Below are 19,810 nucleotides of genomic sequence, written 5' to 3' on the forward strand. Positions count from 1 at the left end.
ATATTGTCTTTGCAAGAGCACGGCAAAACTGGCTTGGTTTCTTCATCATGTACGCCAGAGGTTCTTCTCTGATGAATAGTTTATGGCGATGAGGTTCTTATTAGATAGAGTTCTTGGCACTGCTCTGAATCGCTGATGCTCTGCAGAGACTTAGTTCTTACTCTTCACCATCTGGATTTAGCTCTTACCCTGGTCTCAACTGCTCTCGGAACCATCGAATTCATTGGCAAGGCAAGTCCGTCTCATCTGCTTGACACTCATCTGAATAGATACCTTTTCTTTGAAAAAAAATAAAGTTCCCTTTAGATATGTGAGCTTGATTATAAGATTGATGTGAATATGCTGCTCGGTTCTCATTTTCATGTTCTTAATGACTTAGAATTCAGTGATACAACAATTGAGTTAGTGTTATACAGCTTTCTGGTTTCAATTCATTTCATCTGTTTAGTTGTTGATTAATCTTATTCCTGTTTGTTTTTCATTGCCTTCAAACCCTCTACTTAGGCTTAGATTGACCCAAAGATGGTTGGAGGTATTGAGATTCCATTTATAATAAGTAACAGCTTATATTCGTATCATCCGGATCCTTATATTCGTATTCCTATGATTTCGTTTACAGGAACTGACAACACCCATTACTTGGCACTGGTACTTGAAACATCTCATTACTTGCAGTGAAAGCAACCGGCTCTAATGCTTGGATGTCTTGGATACAGGTTCACGAAGACACAATAGGTAGCATCCCACTAATTATCATCCACTCTAATGTTTCGGCAACAACCTCAATTGCAAAACTACAATCACTATTATTTTGAGACTCTTCACTCTGTTTACATTTTTACATTTCGTCCACATACAACTCTCATTTTATACTATAAATTATCTAACATGTGTGCAAACATATAAAAATAATAGAAATAGATTGTACACCCATAATATTGATAGGTAAAAAAGTATACATCGCAAATTCTAATGTAAGGACATGTATATTAATCAATAACATTTTTAAATTTCATAAATAATATATACGGAAAGAGTCAAAAAATAGTAACCAACCCATAACATTCTCTTCCTACGATCAACACTCTAATCGACAATAAAAAAAAGTAAATATAAACATAGATTCACAATTACTTAAAAATAAAATATATAATTATATAGTCGAATAAGAGACACGATATAAAATAATGTAAAAATGAATAAATCAACAATTCTACATCACTGAAATAAAAACATAATAAAACTTCAAATAAACAATCTTATTAATCCTAAGAAAAAATTAGTTAATTGTAATGCGAATGAAAGTAAATAAATATTAACAATCAATAAAATGATGAATCATATTAATATAAAACAAAATATTTTAAAATAAAACAAATATTAGACAAAAATCAAACATATTTACTTTAACAATTTAAATTATTTTTAAATTATCATCCCGCCCGTAGGGCGGGCCGGTCCTAGTAATGAATAAAAGAACTTACGCTCAATTCAAAAAAACATAGCTTTTAGCTTTTCTGTATAGGTGGTTATTTGAAAAACTAGTTTCCTTAGATTTTAGGGAATCATTTTTTCCAAAATCTTGATCAGCAAAAAAAATAGTTTTTCAAAAACAAAAGTCATAAACCATTTCAAAAACTGAAAACAATCAAGCTCCAAACGTAGATTTCCATTTTTTAAGGAATGACTAGCTTTAGTTGACAAAAAAAAGGAATGACTAGTTTCATTTTATCGATGACGGTGAATTACAAGAATACCACTTTCACTAGCTTGCAGACCAAGTCATTTTCTTTAACTAATAATATCTTTACACACCCGACCTCGTTCCCCTATAAATACCAAACCACCACAAGTGAAACAACACAAACTACAAAGAGAAACACACAAAAGTGAAGTCAGTCAAATTCAATTCAAAACAATCAACCATGGTTGCAAGAAGTGAGAATCTTGATCGGACTGTGGAAGGTACGGCGGGAAATAACGAAAAACTTGAGAGGACGGTGGAAGATAAGGCGGCGAACTGTCTGATGCTGTTATCAAGAATTGGAGAAAACGGCGGAGGAGGCCGAGAGAGTCGTGTTTACAGATGCAAAACGTGTATGAAAGAGTTCTCATCGTTCCAATCTTTAGGAGGCCATCGCGCAAGCCACAATAAACACGTTAACAACAGCAGCAGCGACGAACAGTCGTCACTTTCTTCGGGATCCATCGCTAAGACCAAGAGGAAGACCACGAACACAACAAGGTCGCATCCTTGTCCGATATGTGACGTGGATTTTCCGATAGGACAGGCTCTTGGTGGTCACATGAGGAAGCATAGGAACGAGGAAGAGGCTAGCGGCGCGTTGGTTACACGCTCTTTTTTCCCTGAGGCGGCGACTTCGATGATTACGACATTGAAGAAATCGAGTAGTGGGAAAAGAGTTGCGTGTTTTGACTTGGGGCCAGATTCTGTGGAGAGTAGCATCAATTTGAACTTGGAATTAGGAAGTAGCATGTACTGATTTTCCATATTCATCTGGATATAGTTCCTATTCCTTAGTTTTATATATAGAGTAAGCTAGCATCTTGATTTTGCATAGAGTTGTTGTATATGGGATATGATTTTACATGAAAGCTCGCAGGGTTGAGATATGAATGTTGCAGTAGTTTTGAAACTAGAATATAACCGTTGTTACAGGTCTAGTTGTTATGGTTAACCACAACTGAATTTGAAAAGTTTCATGATCACTGACAATTCAGAACAGATGTTTGTATTTGAGTAATGTCAATGGGAAAAGCTACTGCGTAATCAAATATAGTTTTTTGTTGGAATAAAAAAGAATAGCATACATTTTTTTATTTGTTATATTTTAAAAAGTTTAAAAATATATTTGTGATCAATGGTTGGAAATTTTTTTCTAATAACTATACAAATGATGATGGGTTTATATTTGTGATAAATATACGATCTTGATCATTAATATATTTATAATCATCTGTCAAATTGAATTACTCTAAATAACAAAAACCTAATATCATATGTTTATCTGGACGACGATATCATGCTTGGACTAATGCCTTTTGACTGAAAATATTAAAATCAATGCATCACATTTTAGTGGATTTTTAACAATTGTTGCAAGTCGATAACAAATGAAACTTTATAAAATTAAATGATTCAATGCTTTTGAGAAGAAAAACACACATGTACATTTCATTCATTTATAATGGATCATGTAAATATTTTTAAACATCAAATTTCACTCTGTGCAAGGTACGGTCTTATCCTAGTCTAATGTTATTGTTTGAGTCAAGCATATAACGATTTTGCTTCTCAGTATCGTAAACATCACACGTAAATAATGGTTTAAAAAATTGTAAACTAAAACTGACTAAGCTAAAAATTCTGTAAAAATATATATATATATATATATATATATATATATATTATATCACTAGTAGAAATTTACCGCATAGCCACGGAAGTGCCACTACAGAACCGTGGCTATAAAAAAATAAGCCACGAAATTGCTACGCAAGGGCCACGAAAAGATATAGCCACGGTAAACGCAAAAAAGAGCCACGAATTTGTCACGAAAACAAAACGTGGCTAAAAAAGCCACGGTACAGCAACGATTATAACGTGAAACTTAAAATAGCCACGAAATAGCCACTTTAAAGCGTCGTGGCTACGTCTTGTTTTTTTGTGCCGACATCAAAACGCCTGTGTTTTATGCAACAGTGTACATGGCCACGCTTTTTTCATGGCTGTATCGTGGCTAAGTTAACTTTTGAAGACCGAAACAGAGAAAGATTCGTTTGGAAGTGATATTTTTTTTATAGTCACGAACTTTAAGTGGCTGTGGCGTGGCTATGTCAAACATATATTCACTTCCCGTATGAGACATTTAGAAGTTTTGTTCTTCAACCAAATTTTCTAAAATGTCTTTCTACTTTGATTCAAGAGAGTGGATGGATCAAAGGATTGATCCTCAGAGTAATTCTGTTTCAGAAGTGTTTCTTGGAGGCATCAATGCATTTCTTCAATTTGCGTGTAATCAAGCCGATTATGAAGAGCGGCAAACATTATTGTGTCCGTGTGCTCGATGCAAAAATGTGAAGCAACGAGATGCAAAAGTTGTTTCAAGACATCTATTCTTATACGGTTTTAAGGGAAATTATTATGTTTGGACAAGTCATGGAGAGAAATTCTACACTGTTGGTGAGAGTTCTGGAGCGAATCATTCAACGGGTGAAGAAGAAATGTGGGAAAATCCTAATTGGAATGCTCATGAAGATCACTACCAGGATAATTTAGAAGTACCAGCGGACATTGCGCCACCATACATACCAGCAGACATTGCACCACCAGCAGAGACGGATGTGGCAGAGCCATATCGTGACAATGTTTTTGAAGCATTTGAAGCTGCCAGTCAACCTCTCTACGAAGGGTGTGCAGACGGAATAAGTCAGTTCTCTCTTACTTCGCGGATGTTGAAAATGAAGACGGATTATAATTTGGCGGAAACTTGTGTAGATGAGATATCTGAAGTATTTAAAACAATGCTTCCGCAGCCGAATAATGCTCCAGCAACATACTACGAGACAAAGAAACTGACACGAGGGCTTGGTTTACCCGTTCAGAAGATTGATGTTTGTGTGAAGAATTGTATGCTATTTTGGAAAGAAGATGCGAAGTTGGTTAGTTGTAGGCTTTGTGGAGAAGATCGCTACTATCCGAACAATGGAAAAGGAAAAAACAAGCCAAAGCAGAGAATGTTTTACATGCCTATTGCAGATCGTCTGAAACGTCTATACCAACTTGAGGCGACAGCTTCCAATATGCGGTGGCATAAGGAACATGTGACTCCGGAAGGCGAAATGCATCACCCATCTGATGCTATAGCGTGGAAACATTTTAACGAGGTATATCCTGGATTTGCTGCTGAAAGCCGGAATATTTATCTATGCCTATCGACCGATGGATTTAATCCGATTGGTATGAATGGGGAAGCACATTCCCTTTGGCCCGTTATTGTAACTCCATACAATTTACCGCCGGGAATGTGTATGAAAAGAGAATTCCTTTACCTTTCGGTGCTAATTCCTGGACCCAAACACCCAAGAAAAAGCTTAGATATTTACATTCAACCATTGATTGAAGAATTACAGATGTTGTGGAGGAATGGTGTGGAGGCATATGATATTTCAATGAAAGAAAGATTCAAAATGCGAGCAGTTTTGATGTGGACGATAAGCGATTTTCCAGCTTATGGAATGCTTTCAGGTTGGACGACTCATGGTCGGTTGGCGTGCCCATATTGTCAAGATGAGACTGGTGCATTCTGGTTATCTAACGGAAGGAAACATAGATGGTTTGATTACCATAGAAGGTTCTTAGATGCAAATCATCCTTACCGGAAAAACACTCAAGCATTTAGACGGGGAAAAACAGTTTTAGATCCTCCTCCACCATGGTTGACCGGAGAAGAAATATTGCGTGAAAGGATAAATAATATCGAAGGTTTATCATCATCTGTGGAATGTGGAGGGAATGGACATGATAACCCATCCAAGACAATATCTGGATATGGAGTTACTCACAATTGGGTAAAGAAGAGTATCTTCTGGGAGTTACCGTATTGGGAAAATCATCTTCTTCGGCATAGCCTTGATTTCATGCATATTGAGAAAAACTTCTTCGACAACCTGACGAACACATTGTTAAATGCTCCTGGAAAGACGAAAGACAACATCAAAAGCAGATTGGATCTTCCAGGACTATGCAAAAGGCGGGATTTAGAGATGAAGGAGGATGGAACGATGCCTGTGCCAATATTCAGGCTGCCTAATGCGGAAAAACGAGCATTTCTTCTCTGGTTGAAAAATGACATAAAATTTCCCGATGGATACGCCTCGAAATTTAGTCGATGTATTGACGAAAACAATTTAAAGTTACATGGACTGAAAAGTCATGATTGTCATGTCATAATGGAACGACTATATCCATTTGCGTTTGCTGAACTCCTTCCCAAAAATGTTCACACAGCGATTAGAGGTATTTATTTGTTTGTATCATTTTTTAATTTACTATAATTGATGCTATAATTAACTTAAATATTTTGTTTACAGATATTGCTCTCTTCTTCCGAGATATCTCTTCGAAGATTTTGAAAGAGTCAGATGTTGGCCTATTAAAGGCAAATATCGGTGTGAAGCTTTGTAACTTGGAAAAAATATTTCCTCCATCGTTCTTCGATGTTATGGAACATCTTCTTGTGCACCTCCCAGATGAAGTAGCCTTAGGTGGTCCTGTCCATTTTAGGTGGATGTATGTATTTGAGAGATACATGTATCATTTGAAGCAGATGGTCAAAAACAAAGCACGTATTGCAGGTTCAATAGTTGCACAATGGATAAATGAGGAGATTTCTAATGCGTCCTCAAATTTTTTTGGGCATCCTGAAATCATGAGCATTCCAGAAGGTCCGAATGATATTCGTTTCACATACAATTATCCGGATGTACCCCCCTTGTTTTACCATGAAGGGAGAATTAGTGGTCAATGCTCAACTGGTTGGTTGAATGATGAAGATAACACTATTCTTCAGACATTTATGATGCTCAACTGTGAAACATTTGCTCCATATGAAAGGTAATTTAATATTATGAAGAATATAATATAAATACATATTTCTAGTTACATAACTATGATTTGTCTGTGTGCAGGATGTTTGAAGAATATATGACGTTAAATGTTCCTGATATTACTCCAGTTGCAATGCAAAAAGCGAAAGACACCAAATTTGCTGATTGGTGCAAGGACTACGTGAGTTATTGTTTTATATTATAAAGTTTCACAATTTTTTTAATTAAATTTGTATTTTATAACAATGTTATTGTATTACAGATTAATGATGCGATTCAGTTTTACACATTTCCTATGTGGATGTTGGATTTTGTACAAGGTCCAAGGCGTAGTTACAGGTCTTGGCCAATATACCACACACGTGGATACACTTTCCACACTCATAACCATGGTCAAAATAAGAGAACTCAACATTATGGTGTATGTGTACCTGGAACCAACGAGACAGACTACTATGGTCTTGTACAAGAGATCATGATGGTAGAGTATCATGGTGATGTTGGCTTGAAAGTCATGGTTTTTAAATGTTCGTGGTTTGACAACACAACAAATCGCGGTATGAGAATACATCCATTTGGTCTTGTTGATGTCTCACCACGAAGACAATATGCAAAATATGATCCTTTTGTATTATCAGGTAAGTGAAAAATATATAATTATTTCTTTGGGATTTGATATTATTGATGAAACTATGATGTTATTGTACTATAAACAGGTAATTGTGATCAAGCATGTTTTATTCCTTATCCACGGGTACGTCGACAGTCAGTCGATGATTGGTGGGCATGCGCAAAAATTATTCCCCGAGGAATCCGTGAAACACCAGAAATTGCGTTAACGGCATGGCAAGATGATAGACGTGATCAGGTTGCTGAAAGTTCATTGTTACGGGTGGAGACACATGTTGTTGATGATGTGTCTGATTATGATATTGCTCCGGTGAATCCTCCAAACGATGAATATGTATCTGATGGTGATGTAGAAGCAGACCGTGATTCAGATGATGATTCAGAATAGAAAACTATATTCCAAGACTGTAAAATATGTGTTTAAGGTAGTAAGATATGTTTTAAGGTTGAAAAATAAGTTGTAAGGTTGTAAAATAAGTTGTAAGGTTGAAAAATAAGTTGTAAGGTTGTGAAATATATTGTGAGATGTAAAATAAATGGTAAGGTTGTAAAATATATGGTTTAAACAAATATTGTAAGGTTTTAAAATAGATTGTAAGATTTTTGGAATATGTATGTAAGTTGTTGTGTGAGTATAAGGTTGAGGGAAAGGGTTTAAGGATTATAGTTTAGGTGTTAGATGTTCGTGGTTTCGGGTTTTGAAATAAGCCACGCTTATTTCGTGGCTTTTTAGTGGCTATGTGAAAATTGGAAAAAACCAATTGGTTTGCCTCCAATGTATTTGGTTCTGGCTCCAATTATTTTTAGTTTCGCGGTTTATATTAAAAATAGCCACTACATTTTTGTGGCATTGTCGTGGCTAATTGGAAATTTTGGTTTGCCAATTGGTTTGCCTCCAATTTATTCGGTTGTGGCTCCAATTATTTGACATTTCGTGGTTAATGCTAAAACCAAACCACGATCTGCCACGCTGTTTTCGTGGCTCTGCTGAAAGAGTTTATATCGGTTTTCCTCTTGCTTCTAACACTTAGCACAGAAGAGAAACCGAAACTCTCTCTCGACTCGCGACTGACGAAACGCGTCGTCTTCTCCGGTTTCAAGTCTCCCATTCCAAGCGTCACCGTCTCCCATTCCAAGCGTCACCGTCTCCCGTCTCTCATTTCTCAAGGTAACCTCTTTCTCTCCTCCGCTAAATCAGAAATCTTAGGATCCCGAATCGATTAGATGTTCTAGGGTTTTGATTTCTTCGCTTCTGTGTGTGTTTCGATTTCACATGCAATTTAAGGTTTCGATTTCGTTCCAATCTAGGGTTTTGATTTCGTTCCAAACTTGGGTTTCGATTAGGGGTTTTGTCTCTGTCTAGTTAGTGTTCTTGTGACCAAAAAAATTGTCTAAATTTCTCATGTTCTTCTCTCTGTCTCTTTTGTTTCGCTTTGTCTCTGTTTATATTTGTTTGTATACTAATGTTTCTTTGTCATTGGTTGTTAACAGATGAACTCACCAAGAGTACCTCCTCCTATGCCTCCTGGTGCTACTGGACCGGCTTCTATGCCTCCTGGTGCTACTGGACCGGCTTCTATGCCTCCTGGTGCTACTGGACCGGCTTCGAACCGTGCTGCTTCCTCTTCTCGTTCCAATAGCTACCCGCGGATGACTCTCAATGCCATGCTCAATTCACCTGCTAGGCTAGCACAGCCTCATCTCCATCCAGATAAAATCAATGGAGCTTTATGGTAAGATTACATTTGGTCTCCATCTCTTTCTTAGACTAAAATAGTTTATGTTAATTGTTTTATGGCTGTGATTGCTTAGGATAGTTTCTGTTTAGGATTGTTAGCGATGATTGTTTATTTTTTAGGATTTTTTGTGATGTATTGTTTCTGTTACTGATGTTGGTTATCGATTTAGGTTTGGTATTGACCCATGTGTCAACTCTTTCATTCGGGCAACTTGGCAAGCGTACTACATGGGGCCTTGGAAGAGTTGGAGGACGGTTCCTGATGAAAGGAGGGAATCATGGTGGCAAACCTTTGTGGTAAGTGACTAGTATACATTGTATATGCTGTTAACATGTTTTAAAATCGCTAACTGTTTTTCTTTCTTTTGTAGCAAAATTTCTATTGGGACCCTGAGTTTAATGACTTAGTCTACGGTCTTTGGAAGAAAGAAACGTGGACAACCATTGGTGAAAGGATAAGCAAGAAGAAGAGGCAACATAAGAAGCCAAAGTACATCAATGAAGCTGACTGGACTCTCCTGTTAGAGTATTGGGCGACCGAGGCAGCTAAAAAGAAGAGCAAGAAGGCTGCAAAATCTCGCAAGTCTGATCCTGTGGGTAAAGGCTGCCACAAGCATAATGCAGGACCTCGGTCTTTTGCAAGGATTGAGTATAACATGGTATCTTTCCATGTCTATACTCTTAATAATGTTCTTTTTTTTTTCTAATCTACTGTAATTATTTTCCTTTTGTGCAGATGGTGGCTTCTGGTACTAATGAGAGGCCATCATTCACCGACCTAGTTAGGGCGACACACACCAGACCAGATGGAACTTTTGTGGACTACCGTGCTGAAGAGTTGGTTACTCAAGCCGAGATGGAAGCCACACAACTCTCTAACACTGACGGATCACCCGGGAGTCCAAGTGCATCATCTACTCCTTCTCGCCTCAAGATAAACAAAGCTTATCTCTAAAGGTATCTTTCATACACTAGGTTTCAGTTGTTTTATGTTCTGATTTGTATGTGGATTTGGATGACTTAGAGCTGCTTAAGAATGTGGTTGGTTATTTGCGGGTAGAATTAGATATGACTTAGAGCTGTGCATGTTCTGTTTATTTACAGTGAAGAAAGCTTTTATTAAAATTGTTTTCTGTTATGTTCAACAGAATGCTAAGGGTAAGAGGGGGCATGTTTATGGACTCGGCAGTGCCCAATACAGGGAGCAAGCACCTTCTTCACGCGTCCCTAATGGTCTTGCGCGCAACCTGGAGCTGGAGATGCGGGTGGGAGGTCTTGAGACAAGCCTCCAAAGTGTGAGGGAGGACGTGTCTGAGGTGAAGCAGGATGTGTCCGAGATGAAGCAGGAGTTTGCATCAACAAGAGATGCAATCAATCAGCTCCTCCAAATGCTTCGTCCCCCACAAGCACCTACTGAACAGACTTATGCTCAGCCCCAAGTCCCAACTCCTCAGCCCTAAGTAGGTTCATGTCTTCTCTTTTGTAACAAAGCTCATCAAACTCTAGCTCATCTTTTGTAGAGTCTTCTTAGACTCTTTAAAACTCTTCTTCCTTGTATAATTATCTAAGTTTGTGTAATATTGAACCTACTCTTTTATATATATGCAATTTCTGTTTTAATTATATGTGCAATGTTTTAATATTTGAATGAAAATATAAAATTTTGAATTTGGAAAATTAAAACAAATCAAAGAAGAAAACCATTTACAAAAATGGTTATTAACGTGGCTAACCAATACCACGTTTATAAAAAAAAAATCGTGGCTTTTTAAAGCCACGAATACATAGTGGCAAAACCGTGGTAACGACAGCCACTTTAAATAAGTTGTAAAACCGTGGCTATTATAGCCACTAAAACTAGCAACGCTAAAGGAGTTATTAGCGTGGCTATTTAAGCCACGAAAAGAAGCGTGGGAAAAGCGTGGCTAATAGCCACGAAAAGCCACGGTTTAGTTCCAGCCACGAGGCTATAGCCACGGTAATTCTCCTTTCCAAAACCGTGACTCTTTTCTCCCAAGCCACGAATTTCTCCTCTATAGCCACAGAGTTGTAGTGGCTATGCGAAAGTTTTTTACTATTGTATATTAATTTTCGGTTGAGAAGAGGAAGAAACTCTGAAAGGATAATGAATTTGCAAGTGTCTGATTGACCTGGACCAGGGCAGGCTATCAAGCCCATAAAAATCCTAAAATGAAGTGCAATTATAAAAGAAAACCCTAAACTAGTGAGGGGAAGTCGTGGCTTTTATTTTAGGGGATTTGCATTAGATAGCAAAAATATAGAAGATAATTAGGTAGATGGATAAGACACTGTACTTTTTTTAGGTAATACCAAGACTGTCCTTATTTCCATACAAAAAGCAAAGCATAGTACATGTTACACGTCAGACGTGATTACTTAAAACAGGCGGTTGCACACAAAAAATGTCAATAATGCAAAGAATCAAGACTTTCTTTCTCTTTTATGCAAAAAAAACTAAAGGAATCTGTAATAATATTATTCCCCGAATCATGTCGATTCCAAGTCACCGTCATTAAAATTGGTCTCTTTTCTCTCCTTATTACAACGACCTTTGTTGTTTCTTTCATGTGTGTAATAACGAACATGTCCCCTGTTTCTTATGTTTTCTTCAAGCAAAGTTCGTTTCTTTTCTTTCACTTTTGCTTTTGATTTTTTTTCTCCTAACGAAAGAAAAAGTTTCAGATTCAATTCCCGGTTCCTCCAAACAACCTACGGGAATAGGTGAGTACGAGAATCGTAAGATAAGAGAAAAAATGTTCGCAAATCTCAGCCATTACTCATCTCCACCGGGATCACCTAACAAAGTCTCTGTAAGTCGACAAAAATAGTATTCAGACAATTATACTCGAATCCGGTTTCTATACTTTGTACGCGGTTTTTATGTATATACTCAAATCTGGTTTCTATTAGTTGTACCCGGTTTTTATGTATAGGCAACTATGGTTTCTTTATCTTGTACCCGGTTTATGATGTTTACATATTTTGACCTCCAAGTTTCGGACGCCCATGTGAATGAAGAAACCTATTCGGTATGAAGGTGTGATCGGATACGTTATGAACAGTGACACGAATCACAGTTGCAACAAATCTTCTCTTCTCCTCTTCGAAAATATCTTATCCTCACCGAAAATATCTTCTCCTCTTCTCTTCACTTCTCCTCTATGAAAATATCTTATAACTCTTCTCTCACCAATTTGGAAAAATATAACCGATTTTATACACTTGTTTACTTTTTCAATAGGTTCAAAAATAAAACTGATAAATGGTCATAACTGTCGGTTGCAGGTTACTTGTATTATTCAATCACGTGTGGTTTCGAGGACAGAATCAGAAAGAGATGCGCTAAATGACAAGATTCTCAAATTATTAAAAAGTTTGCATAGATCTGCAATTACCACGCCAAATTTTGATATTGAGCTAAATAGGCCTTTATTTTATCTATACCTCTTATCTCTCCGTCGGCGTTTGCAGACCGGAGGTGGGTGATTTTCAGTCTGTTTAATTTGTTTGCCTCAGTGTTGAACTATGTTAGGCTTAGAAGAGAAAGAGATGATGATGAAGAAGGTGAGGAAGGCGACGCCAGAGTTGGCGACTCTAAAACGATCGTGTGGTGGGACATGGACAGCTGTCCGCTCCCAAATGGTTATGAGCCAAGTCGAGTCGGTCCGAGAATAGACACGGAGTTGAAGAATCAAGGTTACAATGGTCCGCTCACCATAATTGGCATTGGTAACCTGGAAGGAGTCCCTCATGACTTTCTGATAGCGCTCTCTTCTGGTGGAGTCGTTATTAAACAGCTTCCACTAGGTAAAAAATCAATCTCTCAAAAAAAATTTGAAAAAATCAGAGGTTTAGACTCTCAACTGGCATTCAGGATCCGACATGATGAGCTGTGTGCGCCGTGCTTTGTTTTCGAGAGAACCTCGTTTTGAACCTCGTCAATGATGCTCATAACTGCCGTCCATGCCGAGCTATTGGAAGATGTCATTTGCGTGTTTTTTAATTGTGGCCCCCGTTACAATCTTCTGCTGGCTTTTCCAGCCGTTACCGAACATGCAGACCCAGAGCCTCCAACCCTACTAGTCGACAACTTTGGTGGAGAGTGGGTCTGGGATAGGCTTGGCTTACTGAAAGGTTGTTTTGTCTTCTCCCTCTCTATCTCTCTCTCTCTACCTCTACACCACCAAATTATTATTAGTTATGCTGTTGTTGTTTCTCCCCTACAGATCCAGGGTCTCCCAACTATGATACCAGAAGACAGGACACAGGCTGTGAATCGCATTGTTGCGGATTATGCGACGATTTTTCTTCCGACAGCTTTGATGATTTCAAAGCCCACTTCGACAGTCCCCAACATGCAGATAAGGTAAAGCATTCTTGCCTCCTCTAAATTTAAGTACAATTTTTCATCCTCTTATCTCCCCCGTTTTTCCTTTTCATTATAGATGCATGAGTATCTTAGTTACCTTGCGGGGAGGTTTAATCGGGTCTTAGAAAATTTTGAGTCCGCCGTTAGGCTTGAAGAGGCAAGTTTTTCTTCTTTTCTTCTTCTTCATTCTTATTATAATACCAGAGTTGTTTTTTCACATAGAGATAATATCTAATCTCTGACTCCTACTGTTTCAGTCTTATCTTGCAAAAGTGGAGGCAAAAAGGCGAGAGTTTGTAACGTGGTTCGGCTTGTATGATTCTGATGATGAGGATGATACTCCCAAGCCTCAGAAGGCAAGTTAGAGTTTCTTTTTTTTTTTAAATACATAAATATAAATCTTTTTCTCCATAAAACAACTCGTCAGCTCTACTCATTATTTTGTACAGTCCAAAAGGAGCCGCTTGACGAAGCCTAACTTGGCAAGTTTTTTTCTTAACCAAACATTCTTTACTTTCTTAATCAAAACCTGATTTCTCATTAACAACTGTATGATTGCAGGGGAAAAAATTCAAGGCCGCCCTTCTTTGCAAGGCTTCCTCTCTTAAGAAGAAGGCTACTGCCAAGCCCAAGAAGCCATCAAAGGCAAGTTTTTCTAACAAATCTACTGATTTCTCATTAACGACTTTGACTTGCAAAGACATTTTACATCTCTCTTTTCCCTTGGTTGTTTGCAGTCAAAAAGGTTGGCTATTGCAGAAGAAGCTGAGTGTTCCCTTCCAAAGAATGCTGCTACTACCATGTCCTCTTAAACATTTTCCTGCCTTGTCTCTTTGTTGTTGTTTTTAACTTTATGCTAGCTAAATACTTTTTTAAATTTCATCCATCCGTATTACTGCATTGTTTATTTGCTTCCATATATAAAATTTTAATGGGTTCGCGAATTGGGCTTTTGCCCGACATAATACAGTAAATTAAAGAATAATGGTCAAAAAATTGTATAAAAGGGCTTCGAACCAGAGAAAAGGTGGGGTCAATGAACTAAAAACAGACCAAACAAGCCGACGAACTTTCAGCCAACAACATGGTTGCGATATATATATATTTAACCTCCGTATGCGCCTCTGAAGCTATAAGAAGAGGTGATAACAATGTTTGCATACCTGATCCGGATTGGCGGTTGATTCATTACGTACTGCTTATAAAAAAAAAAGATAATAAGCCCATAGAAAGTTTATATACTCATGGAATGGTCTTTCATTTATGGAGACAACGTAACAACGTACTACACAACAACGTTCATCTCTCTCCTCTACAAGTGTTTAAGCTCATGGACAGAGACATCAGGAATGCCATCACTGCGAGACAGCACAAGAGGAACTTTCGAGGCCTCATGTGCCTTTGGATTAGATGAGTTCTTCTTCTGATTCCATAAGTACTGACTTTCTTGTTTTTTATCTAATTTTTGTTAAGAAATAAGTGTGTAAAAGTCTTAGCTTGTTTAGGACAAACTTTTCATTTAGTTAAATGATATTTACAGTTTAACAAAAAAAAAAGTTTATATAAAGTTAAGTTTTAAGAAACCCTAAATGGTACGTACTGCTTATATATCTACCTCTGTCGGCGTTTCAAATCCAACGTTTCAAACCTTAAAGTGATGATTGTTTGCATGGTTTTTAGATTTTAGTTTTTGGTTTTTGGATTTTAGTTTTTAGTTTTTAGATTTTGGTTTTAGTTTTTAGTTTTTGAATTTTCTGTAGATTTTAGTTTTTCAAAAAGCTTGATTGGTGACATTAGATTTGGTTTTTGTGTTTTTGAAATAAATTATATTATAAATATAAAAATTTTCTTCTAAAAACCATTAAAAACAAAAAAAATTATTATCACTAAAATAAATAAAATTATATTAAAAGTTTATAAAATATATTATCGAATAAAAACTAATAGCTATATTTAAAATAACTTTAATTATATATCTTCAAAACAATTAATAGCTAATATAGTAAAAAAAAAATAAAAAAAAATTAAATTTAAAATATGGTAAAAATAGAATGACTATTTAATAAATATATAATTCTTATAATTAGCAGTTATAATTAATTTAATAGTATGAAATATTATTTACATAATTATAAAACTAATTTAGCTAAACAAAACTCCAATAACTTAATTTTAAAAAAATATTTTTGTGGAACTCGAAATTACATGAATATAATCATCCACCATTTTTCATTCTGAATAAATTATAATTTTATTTTTCATTTTTTTCATTTTAGTGATTTATTGGATAGTTTAATTGATAACATAATGGTAAACAAATGTGTGGGAGTTGAGAAAGGAGATAAACATGGAATAACTATAAAAAAATTAAAAATAAAAGATTGTAAAAGAAAATAATGAATAAAAGAACTTACGTTGGTCTCAATTCAAAAAAACATAGCGCTTTGGCTTTTGTGTATAGGTGGTTATTTGAAAAACTAGTTTCATTTTAGGGAATCATTTTTTCCAAAATCTTGATCAGCAAAAAAAATAGTTTTTCAAAAACAAAAGTCATAAAGCATTTCAAAAACTAAAAACAATCAAGCTCCAAACGTAGATTTCCATTTTTTAAGGAATGACTAGCTTTAGTTGACAAAAAAAAGGAATGACTAGTTTCATTTTATCGATGACGGTGAATTACAAGAATACCACTTTCACTAGCTTGCAGACCAAGTCATTTTCTTTAACTAATAATATTTTTACACACCCGACCTTGTTCCCCTATAAATACCAAACCACCACAAGTGAAACAACACAAACTACAAAGAGAAACACATAAAAGTGAAGTCAGTCAAATCCAATTCAAAACAATCAACCATGGTTGCAAGAAGTGAGAATCTTGATCGGACGGTGGAAAATAGAGCGCAGGATAGCAAGAAACTTGATCGGACTGTGGAAGGTACGGCGGGGAATAACGAGAAACTTGATCGGACGGTGGAAGGTAAGGCGGCGAACTGTCTGATGCTGTTATCAAGAATTGGGGAAAACGGCGGAGGAGGCCGAGAGAGTCGTGTTTACAGATGCAAAACGTGTATGAAAGAGTTCTCATCGTTCCAATCTTTAGGAGGCCATCGCGCAAGCCACAATAAACACGTTGACAACAGCAGCAGCGACGAACAGTCGTCACTTTTTTCGGGATCCATCGCTAAGACCAAGAGGAAGACCACGAACACAACAAGGTCGCATCGTTGTCCGATATGTGGCGTGGAGTTTCCGATAGGACAGGCTCTTGGTGGTCACATGAGGAAGCATAGGAACGAGGAAGAGGCTAGCGGCGCGTTGGTTACACGCTCTTTTTTCCCTGAGGCGGCGACTTCGATGATTACGACATTGAAGAAATCGAGTAGTGGGAAAAGAGTTGCGTGTTTTGACTTGGGGCCAGATTCTGTGGAGAGTAGCATCAATTTGAACTTGGAGTTAGGAAGTAGCATGTACTGATTTTCCATATTCATCTACTGTAGTTGCTATTCCTTAGTTTTATAGAGTAAGCTAGCATCTTGATTTTGCATAGAGTCGTTGTATATGGGATATGATTTTACATGAAAGCTCGCAGGGTTGAGATATGAATGTTGCAGTAGTTTTGAAACTAGAATATAACTATTGTGACAGGTCTAGTTGTTATGGTTAACCACAACCGAATTTGAAAAGTTTCATGATCACTGACAATTCAGAACAGATGTTTGTATTTGGGAAAAGCTACTGCGTAATCAAATATAGTTGTTTGTTGGAATAAAAAAGAATAGCATGCATTTTCTGAATCTGTCGCTTTAGTGGTTTTGTATTGGTTATGCATATTGTAAAAATATAACTAGACAACTCTTAGAAGTTTAGAGATCAAATAAAAAGAGCAAAGCAATAGGAAAAGGCAATTTAGAACGAATCAGACATGTTTGAGGATAAAACATAAAAAAAATTACAGAAGCACGCACCCAGCGACATTTTAGTTTTTGTTTTTTACTTGAAAACTTCAGTTTATATAATTTGTCTTTAACTTCCACAGCATGCAGACTTCTGTGTGGCCTGCGCAGCTCCAGCTGCCTGGTCAGTTTGGCTTATCCTGATCGTCGCAGGCTGCAATCAGAGGAACAAAATATGTAAGAATGCGTTGTCAGATGCAGAGAGATGTGAAAAAGGGAGAGATGTAAACAAACCTCAGCCCTGGAGTCAGTGTCAGAAAGCCTCTGCTTTATGTCCCTCCCGATGGAGAAGAAAACTTCTTCCACGTTTAGGTTTGTCTTAGCACTCTGCAGCAATATACAGAGAGATGTAAGCAATGAACCGATAGAAAAGTGAAGATTGAGTGAGAGACTTACAGTTTCAAAGAACTTAATTCCGTACTCATCAGCAAGAGCCTGACCCTTTGCTGTAGGAACCGCCTGTGGTGATGAAACTGTTATTAACTCAAAATAGTGAATTGAGGAGTGGAGGGGAAGTGGGGGATGATCAGATCATCATTACCCTCTTGCTTTCGTCCATGTCAGCCTTGTTCCCAACCAAGATCTTGTTAACATTATCTGACGCATGCTGTTCAATATTACGAATCCAGTTCCTAATGTCTGCAATAATATCAACAATCTTGAGTGTAAAAGCAGAGATGATCATTTGGTTAACAGAATTGGGGGAGGGGGGCTTTTACTGTTGAAGGAGGACTCGTCAGTGACATCATAGACCAACAAAATGCCCATCGCCCCACGGTAATAAGCTGTCAAAATGCAAAACTGGAAAATTAAAAAATGTGATCAAGAAAATCTTTAAATTGGTGTTAAAGGAACAGATGCGGAAGTCACTGACCGGTGGTGATGGTGCGGAAACGTTCTTGACCAGCAGTGTCCCAAATCTGGAGCTTGATACGTTTGCCATCAAGCTCAATGGTTCTGATCTTAAAGTCAATGCTACATCAACAAAAAAAGAAGACTCCATGAGATTAAACACATAGTAGATGATCAATAGGTTTAGCTTCTCAAAAGACAAACCCAATGGTGGTGATGAAGCTAGTGGTGAAGGAGCCATCAGAGAAACGTAGAAGCAGACAACTCTTACCCACACCTGCAAAATTAAAAATAAAAATAAAAAGAACGAATCATAAATTTCAGAGATCCCTAACAAACAAATCTAATCGGAAAAAAAAACTTGTGTGATCAGACGAATGAGAGTCATCACTAATTAGATCGAATCCATAGAAACTTGGGAGGAGAATCAGAGATGACATACCGCTATCTCCGATCAGAAGAAGCTTGATGAGATAGTCGTAATCAGCTCTGGCCCTAGCAGGTGGAGCAGCCATCGGATTCTAAACAAAACTCAGAGATCAAACCATGTTTCATCGATAAACGAAATACTTCAGAATAACCAAATCGTAGAAGAAAACACGTACCTACAGTACCGGATCAAAGGAAACAGAGACGAAACCGATGTAATCGGAGCAAAGGATTTGAAGGACGGCTAAAATGCGCCCAACTCCCGATTTAGATTCCTCTTTTCCCCCGCTTCTTCGCTGTGTACGATAGGATACCACGCGCACGTTAAAAGGAACGATGAAGCCCACGAAGCCTTATGGGCCCTTTTATTAATATATCCAAATCACCAACTTGTCTTCATCTCAATTGCCTCCCCCCCCCCCCGAGCTGCCATGTGTCGCCCCGTCTATGGCTAGTCTCTAAAGTGATGGACTGGCATACATACATCTTTGAATACAATGAATATATATTGGAAAGTAAATTGCAACAATCATAATAGTTGGGAAAGAAATAACGTCTTTATTTCCAAAAAAATAACTAAAGATTATTTAACTGAACGTTTACCTGCGTAATACTAGGCTGTGTAATTTTCATAATTCACATTTTACTAAACAAAATGTATTGGTTTCTCACATTTCATTACGGCTTTAGCTAAAATTTTAATTTTGCAACTTCTTTGTCAACAACTTTGAACTTTTCTAACACACATAAAGTCAGAATGTGGACGTTTGATCCAACTGTCTGGTCTTTTTCCGTTTTGGAAGTTTCCAACCGACATTCAACATGAAATGTAGAAATTTCTTGATTCTAGACTATGAAGATGAAATTTGTACAACCATTTGGATTATATTTGTCAACTCAAAGAATGTATTTTGATTAGCTTTGTAGATAACAATGTTAAATATCTCTTAGTCAAAAAAAAAAAAAAAACAATGTTAAATATCTGCTACATCCAAATGACTGAACACCACATATCAAATATACCAAAAAACCTGTCATTAAAGTATTTAATTTACACAATTTCACTAAATTAATTTATTAGAACACATACAAAATTATATTAATTGATATCACTTTAGACAATAATAATTTTTATTTAAGAACCGTTTATTGTTAATAATTATTAAAATAATCGCTTCAAAATCT

At 36.9% G+C, this 19,810-nt stretch overlaps 5 protein-coding genes across 12 annotated transcripts in view; 3 read left to right on the top strand and 2 right to left on the bottom strand.

The window, feature by feature from the left end:
* Positions 1-19,810, bottom strand: part of LOC103873306 — a 728,778-nt gene that overhangs the window by 181,729 nt on the left and 527,239 nt on the right. The window lies entirely within an intron of this gene.
* Positions 411-3,351, top strand: LOC103873323 (zinc finger protein ZAT8-like). Its single transcript, XM_009151741.2, has one exon. It carries the CDS (start codon positions 1,926-1,928, stop codon positions 2,502-2,504), a length of 579 nt encoding a protein of 192 aa, XP_009149989.2. The 5' UTR covers positions 411-1,925; the 3' UTR covers positions 2,505-3,351.
* On the top strand, positions 3,863-17,467 carry LOC103847822 (zinc finger protein ZAT8). Of its 6 annotated transcripts, XM_033272600.1 has the most exons (5): positions 6,074-13,153; positions 13,246-13,385; positions 13,465-13,545; positions 13,646-13,748; positions 13,838-15,752. In XM_033272600.1, the coding sequence occupies exons 1-5, from the start codon at positions 12,961-12,963 to the stop codon at positions 13,864-13,866; spliced, it is 546 nt and encodes a 181-aa protein (XP_033128491.1). In that variant the 5' UTR covers positions 6,074-12,960; the 3' UTR covers positions 13,867-15,752. The 6 variants fall into 6 exon arrangements, 2 of the variants coding, with proteins under 2 accessions (XP_033128491.1, XP_033128490.1); XR_004448328.1 differs by having other exon boundaries at positions 3,863-13,153; positions 13,465-13,748; XR_004448326.1 differs by having other exon boundaries at positions 3,863-12,826; positions 12,894-13,153; positions 13,465-15,752.
* Positions 8,752-10,458, top strand: LOC117126078. Its single transcript, XM_033273459.1, has 6 exons — positions 8,752-8,993; positions 9,169-9,295; positions 9,370-9,657; positions 9,735-9,903; positions 10,023-10,039; positions 10,147-10,458. Exons 1-6 carry the CDS (start codon positions 8,752-8,754, stop codon positions 10,456-10,458), a joined length of 1,155 nt encoding a protein of 384 aa, XP_033129350.1.
* Positions 17,182-18,985, bottom strand: BRAB-1 (ras-related protein RABE1c). 3 transcript variants are annotated; one of them, XM_009151799.3, is made up of 9 exons: positions 18,802-18,985; positions 18,639-18,717; positions 18,401-18,473; positions 18,219-18,319; positions 18,064-18,129; positions 17,886-17,983; positions 17,741-17,803; positions 17,579-17,671; positions 17,182-17,498 (listed from the first exon to the last, which is right to left on the bottom strand). In XM_009151799.3, the coding sequence occupies exons 2-9, from the start codon at positions 18,709-18,711 to the stop codon at positions 17,415-17,417; spliced, it is 651 nt and encodes a 216-aa protein (XP_009150047.1). In that variant the 5' UTR covers positions 18,712-18,717; positions 18,802-18,985; the 3' UTR covers positions 17,182-17,414. The 3 variants fall into 3 exon arrangements, with proteins under 3 accessions (XP_009150047.1, XP_018514986.1, XP_009150046.1); XM_018659470.2 differs by having other exon boundaries at positions 18,639-18,720; positions 18,810-18,979; XM_009151798.3 differs by having other exon boundaries at positions 18,811-18,978.

Source organism: Brassica rapa, chromosome A06 (genome assembly GCF_000309985.2).
Source record: "Brassica rapa cultivar Chiifu-401-42 chromosome A06, CAAS_Brap_v3.01, whole genome shotgun sequence".
Taxonomy (NCBI): Eukaryota; Viridiplantae; Streptophyta; class Magnoliopsida; order Brassicales; family Brassicaceae; genus Brassica; species Brassica rapa.

Bases quoted from the DNA above. Each gene is read 5' to 3' on its own strand.
- LOC103873323 (XM_009151741.2), top strand. From the start codon at position 1,926: ATGGTTGCAAGAAGTGAGAATCTTGATCGGACTGTGGAAGGTACGGCG.
- LOC117126078 (XM_033273459.1), top strand. From the start codon at position 8,752: ATGAACTCACCAAGAGTACCTCCTCCTATGCCTCCTGGTGCTACTGGA. The intron at 8,994-9,168 runs GTAAGATTACAT...TTATCGATTTAG, and splicing joins AAAATCAATGGAGCTTTATG to GTTTGGTATTGACCCATGTG. The intron at 9,658-9,734 runs GTATCTTTCCAT...CCTTTTGTGCAG, and splicing joins CAAGGATTGAGTATAACATG to ATGGTGGCTTCTGGTACTAA.
- LOC103847822 (XM_033272599.1), top strand. From the start codon at position 16,245: ATGGTTGCAAGAAGTGAGAATCTTGATCGGACGGTGGAAAATAGAGCG.
- BRAB-1 (XM_009151799.3), bottom strand. From the start codon at position 18,711: ATGGCTGCTCCACCTGCTAGGGCCAGAGCTGATTACGACTATCTCATC. The intron at 18,320-18,400 runs GTTTGTCTTTTG...TTGTTGATGTAG, and splicing joins AGCTTCATCACCACCATTGG to CATTGACTTTAAGATCAGAA. The intron at 17,984-18,063 runs GTAAAAGCCCCC...ATATTATTGCAG, and splicing joins TGACGAGTCCTCCTTCAACA to ACATTAGGAACTGGATTCGT.